Source organism: Sesamum indicum, linkage group LG9 (assembly GCF_026168435.1).
Source record: "Sesamum indicum cultivar Baizhima isolate 11 linkage group LG9, ASM2616843v1, whole genome shotgun sequence".
NCBI lineage: Eukaryota > Viridiplantae > Streptophyta > Magnoliopsida > Lamiales > Pedaliaceae > Sesamum > Sesamum indicum.
This window is the reverse complement of record NC_142665.1, coordinates 25112409-25121439: the sequence shown is the minus strand read 5'-3', so window position 1 is coordinate 25121439 and position 9031 is coordinate 25112409. Positions and strand designations below refer to the sequence as shown.

At 35.3% G+C, this 9031-nt stretch overlaps 2 protein-coding genes across 4 annotated transcripts; one reads left to right on the top strand and one right to left on the bottom strand.

Moving 5' to 3' along the window:
- Positions 1–2277: 2277 nt before the first annotated feature.
- On the top strand, positions 2278–4811 carry LOC105177343 (spindle assembly checkpoint component). 2 transcript variants are annotated; one of them, XM_020698888.2, is made up of 9 exons: positions 2278–2406; positions 2511–2680; positions 2921–2983; positions 3147–3166; positions 3282–3326; positions 3525–3592; positions 3897–4027; positions 4197–4285; positions 4478–4811. In XM_020698888.2, the coding sequence occupies exons 1-9, from the start codon at positions 2334–2336 to the stop codon at positions 4608–4610; spliced, it is 792 nt and encodes a 263-aa protein (XP_020554547.1). In that variant the 5' UTR covers positions 2278–2333; the 3' UTR covers positions 4611–4811. The 2 variants fall into 2 exon arrangements, with proteins under 2 accessions (XP_020554547.1, XP_020554546.1); XM_020698887.2 differs by having other exon boundaries at positions 3894–4027.
- Positions 4812–4947: 136 nt separating this feature from the next.
- LOC105177190 (type I inositol polyphosphate 5-phosphatase 4) lies at positions 4948–7909 on the bottom strand. Of its 2 annotated transcripts, none has more exons than XM_020698886.2 (7): positions 7504–7909; positions 7300–7387; positions 7103–7213; positions 6402–7010; positions 5736–5999; positions 5331–5517; positions 4948–5187 (listed from the first exon to the last, which is right to left on the bottom strand). In XM_020698886.2, the coding sequence occupies exons 1-7, from the start codon at positions 7601–7603 to the stop codon at positions 5116–5118; spliced, it is 1431 nt and encodes a 476-aa protein (XP_020554545.1). In that variant the 5' UTR covers positions 7604–7909; the 3' UTR covers positions 4948–5115. The 2 variants fall into 2 exon arrangements, with proteins under 2 accessions (XP_020554545.1, XP_011098547.1); XM_011100245.3 differs by having other exon boundaries at positions 4948–5190; positions 7504–7903.
- Positions 7910–9031: the final 1122 nt, after the last annotated feature.

Sequence of the window (9031 nt, the reverse complement as noted above, 5' to 3'; positions counted from 1 at the left end):
TGAGAAAAATATTCCGGTTAAAGACAGGATGATTCCCAATTCCATGATCAATCATAGATACAAAGATGTCAATCATTAATGATAGATAAATTGATTATAGTCATTGTTACAACCTAATAATCTCACCTTTTCTTACCCTGTCGATATAGTCAAAGGTCGTCCATTGACTAAATCCTTGATCAGTAAACAACCTTGAGAATGTTCTCAAAATTTAATTTACCAATAGCACTAAGAACTAGAAAGACCCAATTCTAATCAATAAATTCATAAGAGGATTTATTTAAGTTAGATTGTGCATTCCCCACAATATAATTAAAAACTATAATATAATTAATTTTGTTGCGTTACCACTAGTTACTGAATTAAATATACAATTATAGATTTGCAAATTCAATTGCCTAAGAAAAAATCTTGACAAAAGCAATGAGCTCTATACTTCATAAATCATATTATTTGTAATAAAATCACAGAGAATAACACAAATACCAATATGAATGAAAATTTAAAGCATAAATTAGATCTCACAATTCATTGCAATTATGCATTCATCGAGTCTTAACTGGAACTAGAAGAACTAGCTTAACATGTTAAAGAGAGAATTCTATAAAAAAATATAGAGAAAAAAATATCCAAAAATCAAAAGTTGTTTATATAGTGACTTACACCACATATATATATACTAACTAGTTATTTAATCCTGTTAAAACTAACAAAAGTAGATTCCTAATAAAACTAAAAGTCCTAAGAAAAGTTTTCAATCAGTCAAAACTGTCCCAATTCGCTTCAAATCTTTTCAAATTTCATTTCTTGAACTTTTCTTTTTCATCCGAATTCATACATGTTTAGGCATGGGCACGCCTAACTAATCCTTCTAATCTGTCAAGTGTTGATTTGTTGCTTCTTTCTCCTTTTTTTTTTATTCCAATAATCCATTATGGGCGAATATTACAATATAATACTTGATTAGGAGCATTATAACCGTAAAAGATAGCAAAATACAATTTAAAATTATAATGAAATCCACCCACCCATATCAGTTAGGAGAAAACAATCTCTATTTTGAAAAATAAATATCTAGAAAAAGCACTGTCAAAAGTCATAAAGATTGTGTTAGGAGGGTTCTAATCAGGCATCTGTGAACACTTTCGAATAATTGCACGGTTGATGGACACATGGGTTTATATATATTCATCAAAATAACAACAATAAAAAAGAATTGCACATGGGCGAAGTGAAGTAATTGATTGAAATTTCAGTTAATGAGAAATTGACATGTACTAATCAGGATTAGTTAGATGTTATTGTGTCCAAGTTGCAGCATAGGGCCCATCGCATATATATAAAGAAACTCATCAGACTATAGTTGCAGGGAATCCAAATCTGTATTAACTGCCAATAGTATTATATATATATATATATATGCTTAAGACAAAGAAATAGTGCTGAATATTGATAATGAGAGTGATTAAGATTAGATTAAAAATGAGAGCGCTGCGGCTGGGGATATTCCCAATCCACTCTCCGCCAGTGGGCCGTGACAAGTTCTTGGAATACAACTATTTAAGCAGCAATAAAAATGTGAAAATAGTGTTGAGTAATGGTGGAGATCATCACGCGGCATTCATCACTCTCTTGGTGCCCATCCAAAGCCGATTACGCTTTCCCATCGCCCTCATACACCCCCAACCCCCCACTAAATTGTAGCTATTTTAATATATAGTTCACCCATGATATTTTAATTCAATAATTAGAATTTATGAACGAGTTTGAGATTATTGTAATTTATTTATTATTATTAGCAATATTGGTGTATTGCTTAATGTATCGAAATTTTTTAATTTTTTTAGCATTATTAGTTAAAAACAAAGATTAATTTATGGTTCCTTCTTTTTTTTTCCCTCTTATATTTATTTAAATGTGTTTTATTTACATACTTAAAATTTGCTCTTTTGTAATTAAAAAATTATATGTAAAACTTATGAAAATATTTTGGAGTATTTAAATAGCTTTAATGATTGATTTTCTTTTTCTTTATTAAATTAAATGATGATTAGGCGTAACATGGGCTACTAGATGGCCCACAACAAATAGTTTGGGATTCAAACTAGGCCGTGTAAGGATTGGGTTATGACCCAAAATCTGTGTTTGGGCTTTGGATATGATATTATCCAGAAATATGAACTGATGCAAATTGGGCTTCCGTAGTTGTTTTAGCCTTAACGATCGAACAGCAGATCCTACGGTGAAGATTGTGTCACCAAGCATGTATAAAAGTGGGGAAATTTAGATTTAGTCCCCCTTTACACCGTTAGAAGGTGTATACTGATAGCTCGATGGCGGGAAGCGATTCGCAGAAGCAACTCCTAACCCTGATACGTGACTTCACTGCTGAAAAATCTCAAGGAGGTATGCCAAAACCACTCGCACTGCTGTGCTGATTTCTTATTTTGGCGGCAGAAACATCAAGGATTTCACTGTGGACGTGGAATTCTCGCCTTTTTTTTTGGCAGAGCGGAGGATTGCGAAACGGAAGAAACGAATCGAAGAACTAAGATCTGAGCTGGATGCATCAAATAGGGAGCTGGAAGAAGCAAAGCTCGACAAAGAGACGGCGGAGCAAGAGCTCAATGGCCATCAAGTTGAACTATCCATGTGTGAGGCTTCGAATCAAGCGCTGGAGGTTTAAATTTCTCGAATTTTCCTCATTTTGGCTGGGACGACATTTTAATTTTTGTCTTTAGGACTTGTTATATCATATTTCTTCGGAGATGGCACTCATTAGGTTACTTTTCTAGTACTCTGTTACTTAGTAATATTTCTCCCTTGTGATTATGACATGGGGAAGAGAATTTCGTGGAAGTGCAACGCCGTTTGTGCTTATGTTGCTTTTATTAAAAATTTGTTGCTTCAATTTGTTCAGGCGAGGATTGCTCTTACTAACAATGAGATATCAAAACTTGCCTCCGAATTGGCTGCACTTAAGGTTTATTCTATTCTAGTGATGCTTCTATATATAGTGTAACTCTCCTTTGCAGATGCACAAATAATAAGTTGCTTCATGTGCACCTCATACGGACTGATAAACTTTCTGTTTCATGTGTCTTTTGACTTTGCTTTTGTTTGAAATATGCTTCAATGATTTGAAGAGTGAAGAAAGTTCCTTGCGGTACAGATCTATTGGATATTTTGGTTCACTGTAATCAGAACTAGTCATTTACAATTGCAAATGTTAATCAGAACTGAGTTTGCTTGAATATATACATTTACCCTTGTTTTCACAGAGATGGATTCATTGACAAAATGCTTCATCTAAATGCAAAGATAAGGTAGGTTTTTCATCAATGCTTGGAGTTTTCTCCTCTATAAAAAGATATTTCTCCAAATATAGGCTATTGCTGGTTCATTGGGTAATTCTCATTTCAAACAGACAATTGTGTGTGTATCAATATCTTTTTTTTAAATCCAGTTTTACACTATGCTGTATTATATCAAGTATTTTTATCCCATTGTTTTTTGGGTGACAGGAAATTTCAAGAATTGTTTCCCTCTGCTTTCAATGCAGAGACATGCTCTATAGCAACTTTAAATGGTGGTATGTATATGTTCGTTGGAGATGGACATCGGAGCTAAGAGAAATTCCATTAGTGTATGTTATGCATCCTGTAAAATGTTTAGGAGACAACTATTGAATAATCAAAAATGGATTGATTTGTGAAAGATAAGAAACTAATCTGGATCTTAGTTGCATCGGCCAGAAGTTTATGACTACTGATCTTTTATGGTACACTTTTAACTTCATTATAGCTTGCAAACAGAATTGATTCAATTCCTTGCATAACTTCAGCTGATACAGCTAGTATTTGGTGTTAAATATTTTTGGGCGCATTCCAAAGCAGGCTCCTCAACTGTGTATGAACAAGATGCTCAGAAAGCCAGAGTTACTCAAGAGAATAAACTTGCTGAAATACTCCTACATACCAATCAGGAGGAACAACAATATAAAGCTGAAAAAGCGATTCATGATCAGGTGGGGAGTTAATCTTGATACCTAATAACCCTGTTAAATGCTAGATCAGGTGAGTTGTGATGCCTGATCTATCTAACAAAGAACTCACTTAATCATGTAATGTGCCTATAAGTATGTGAATGGTTGAGGTTTTCTGAATAAACTGAACAAACTACCAGAGCTTGTGCAGGTCCAACAGGAGCTTATAAATTTGGAAAAGAAAGTATTGCTCTTGGAGTCAGTGATGAAGGAAAGCAAGGAGCTTCAGGAGTTGAGAAGATATCCTTGAATTTTGCACTTGTTTGCGATATCTCAACTGCTTAATCTGGATGTAGCAGGAGTAAACCTAAAAAGTTCCCTGCAATCCGTCCAGATATTATTTGACATACTTACTGTATGCTGAATAGTTCTGCGTGAGCATGAATTTCTTAAATGTCTTTTCAATGTGTTTTTTGCCTTGACTGGAAACAAGCTGACATCGGGACTGGAAGAGAAGTATGCTGCTCTTGGTGATGAGCTGCAGAAGAGGTTCTTATGTCCCCGTTGCCATCAAGATAACTCAGAGGAACTTAGTGAAATTCTTCAGATAAGTGATGGAAGTTAACATCTTCTAATTAGTTTCATAAGATTACTGTGATCTATCTTCTTAATTTGAGCTTGGTAACTAAGTATGAAGATAAGACTCTGGAGAAAGCTTAAAATGTTCATATGCTCCAAGTGAAAATCACATATGTGAGTGTATAGCTATGTGCAATCGCATAGATCAGCATATTGCATGGTTGAAAATTTGCAACTTATTATTTCTTGCCTGTGTCTTCATATGCTCTTCCACTCAGATGTTTTGATGGATGTAGATACATAGAGCACTTCTGACCTCATATAATCAAAATGTATGAATTCGCTTTCCTATTCTAAGTTGTGACATTTGATAAATATTACAATTTGCTTTAACATGTCATGAAGGTCTGCATTTTTCTTTTCCTCATCAAACTTTCTATTCAATTTTTTGTTTGGGGAGGAGGGGGTGTATGAAGTTTTTCAGTATCAATAAAATGATATAGGTAATTGTGTCCTGCAGACACACAAGTCTATATATTTGTTTGTGAAGCTTACATATCCTGCACAATTAATGACAGCAAGGTGGGTGTAGCCTCCCCACTAGCCATTTCGGGTTGATGTCTCTGCTGCAGATCAATAAGAAAATTAAGCATTGGTCATTTGATCCTGAACATAGGGAAATTGTTTTAAGTAAATGTATCTTTCTCACGAACGTGCAAATCTGCTATCCTGACAGCACATTTTTATGTTACACAAGGGGACTTACCATTTTGCTCGGAGTTTTCGTGAGGAGGGTAGTTGGGACTGTTGGACAACTTGAAATTGCAGATTGTACTACTTCAATTTGAGTAGAGAACAGAGCTGATACAGGTCGATGATCGGAAAATTTGCTTTCACTGCGAAAATAGGAAAGTTGCCTCACTCCTTTACCATACCACAGAATCCTATCACACCTGCAAATGGAAACCATACCACAGTATTAGACACCCTATATATTGTCCTAGGAAGATAGTCTAAGGTAGTTGTCTCCTCTAAATGGGGAACTTCTCCCCCAGAGAAAACCACATGCACACAGAATCATGCTTCTGATAAGTGTGTGATGGCTCTTACAATTAAAGGTTGAAGCTAATTGGTAATTGGAAGTGAAAAATATTCAAGATGATAAATATACCATGCTGGTGTTCTTTGCTTCTCTCCTGCTCTACTTGGAATTCCACCTGAATACCTGTTGCAGTTGTAGGAAGAATACTTGTAAGTGGGTGCAAATTCAATGTTTCCCTCTCTCCAACCCTGAAATACACCACCATGCTCAAGTTCCCTCCGCAACTGATCAAACTTCTGTAATGCTCTCCAATCTTGTTCTTGTATTAGCTGCCGGGCTAAGTTGTCTTCTAGGTATAGTCTGTAGTTGAGATCTCCAAACCAGAATATCCGACTGCTCTACAGAGAAACAGATCCTATCATAAAACATGAATTGCCTAACCCTATTAACTAACAGTTACTGTATTTACAAATATATGGATTACAAAAAATCGAAGTCATCTATTTCCTATTTCCTTGAAAAAGGAGAGCTAGTGTTATTGCAGCTTATCTAAGATCAGGTTTAGAATGCTGCTGATGTCCACATGCCTCACTTGCCATCCAGGTCATGAATGTCAGTAACTGCCGCAAGTGTTTCAACAATATTCTAAGTTTCAAATTCTAGTAACTTGCAAGTAATAATTGCTATTTATCTTCTTGTCTCAAGCTAAATTCTTTTGTTACTTATGAAAATCATCGATGACTTGATTTTTCCCTTGTCAGATTGATCATCCGTATTTCTTAAAGGTGAACTTACTCATGTCCTAATATGGTTAGTGGATGAAGCTTGTCGCCATCCTCGGGTAGCCTTGGGAAACAGGTTCTCCTAAAAATCTCCGAGACCTGGTGATTCCTTCTCCCTTCATCACCTTTCTTTTCTCCAGAGGCCAAATGGGCAGCTATGAAGCAAAAACTAATTCCACCAATCGACATGCTTACAGCAACTGATCCTTTGTTTCCCAAATAACCCATTATTCCACAAGCCACTGAACAAACTTTCACACCTGATATCTCGTACCTCTTAAGCAATTCCCTTCTCATCCAGACACTAATAAAGACTCCAACCATCTTCTTGCTTGCCATTAATTTGTACCTACTCAATTGATTCCGATGCTCAAACCGAATTCCATGTTGATTGTTTGCAAGATTTGCCGTTTGGTTGCTGTAGTTAGGTTGTCTTTCAGAGTCGGGAACTCTATCATAATGGTAATTCTCATTGGTGATGGGATGTACCAAAGGTGTTAGCCATGGGCATCCATATTTGTTGTTGAGTGTTTTTCCAATTAGTAGATTCCAGTTCGTTGCTTCTGTTGGGTCCTCTGCTCCAATTACAGTTGCCGCCTTTAACGGTACAATTTCTTGTAAGCTGCAGGATGAAGACGGCGCTTAGGAATAGGGAAAATATATCATGATAGTACTTTAAAGTACATATTATTATTGTTCACAGTTGTAACATACCCAAGAACGTAGATGTCAGCTGCATCTCTGAGATTTAGCCATTCATCCAAATCTACATCCAAGCTTCCCACTGGAGACCTTCCCGCCACATTCCAAGTACCCACAAATATTCTGCAAAATATAAAAAGTCACCTCGTTAACAAAACATGATACAGGTATATAACCTTACTTTAAATTTATGTCTCTTTAAAAGGCACCTTAATTCATTGTTTCCAATGCATCGGTTCACCGCCGGTGATGGAGATGAGAAATCATCTGTGAAATCATCTTCATCTTCACCACCATCTGTGTTGAAAATACAGTTATCAGATACATTCAGAGTTAAAGTTATCAGATACATTCAGAGTTGAGCGGATAACCGTAGGCACTGAGGCAAAGAGGATGAATTGATTGAATGATACCTGAAATTCCAGTGAGTTGAAATGGGTCGGCTCTCTTTTGCTTCCTCAAAAACCAGCGATGAATCCTTCTCACTCTCCAGCTTCGGCGCTTTCTTTCCATTACGGCGAGGAAAATAAATGATAGTCCATTCCCCAATCACAAGTAGTTAAAGAACGGGCTCCAAATTTCTCATGATGGAAAGTTGTACATTTGGTAACCGCTCTTGCGAATGAACAACAAATTTGGCCTATACTGTAAGGCGTAAAGCGAATATAGTATAGATCGCCTGCACAAAGAGATTATAAAACAGACAAAAACAAGCCTCAACAACTTGTGGCTGAAGCGGTAATCACAAGAGAGAGAGAGAGAGAGAGAGAGATGACATAAGGAAGGTCAAAGGTCACAGATTTGATGAAATTTAGGTGAAGTCGAGACCCAAAAATTAGGACCTCACATGGTTCCATCATGGCTTGATTATTGAAGGGTGCTTATCACGTACTTCTTGTGTGAGATTGATTTTCTTTGAGGGACGGTACGTACCGTTGACGTCTAGGTGAAACTCTTTTGTACACTCCATTAATAACATAATTTAAATACCAATTCTTGTTTTTTCACCTCAAAAACTGAGGATCAATAATAAGTTGTTTTTTGTTTTTCCCCCTCCCTAATTTATGGTCTAAATCTGTCTTAATTCTTACTGATTTTTCTCTCATATTTTTTTCAATTATGCCCAAAACCATGTCTATTTTTCTAATTTTGTATCATGATGTTTTACACACAGTTAACATTGTAGCCCTCAATTAATCAATCAGTATCCTTATCCGTGCACGTAGTCCTAATAATGTATCTATGATTCTTTCATATACGAATAATTTTATTATAAGATAAGATTAAGCGTATCTTTTTTTTTTTTTTTGATAGAATAATTCAGAAAGAATCTTGAATTTCAAGTTTCAACCCTCCCACTCTGTCCATCCCCTAAACAAATTCAACATTGGGTTCTTGATGAGAGATTTGCAAATTTGATTATCACTAATCAGTTGGATCAACAACTGGATTATGATATTTTTACCAAAAATATATGCTCTTCCCATCAACCTACCTATTTAATAAATGAGAGGTTTATTAGCTTCAACAATACATACATAGAAATGGATGTGGAAAGAGTGGATGGAGATTCTACTATTTGCACAGCTATATTATGAAGCTGTTGACTTGTGGAAAACTAATGATTAGTGGTGTGTGTATACGTGTTCCAAGTTGTTGATTGATTTACTCACTATTAATTGTATTCTATCACACGTTATTGATGTTGTGCATGCGACACAAAATAATGGAAATAGAACTTCTTCCGTAATTATTATTTGATGAGGACCTCCCTATCTGAAAATTTTGAGGTATTTTTTATGTTGTATTTGAATTTGATGAAAAAATTAAAATTAAAATTCATCACTATTTAATAAAATATAATTTAGAATTAAAATTAAAATTTTTGAAATACCGAAAATTTTAAAAATTATCTAATTTGTTGTTCAAGATTTGAAATTT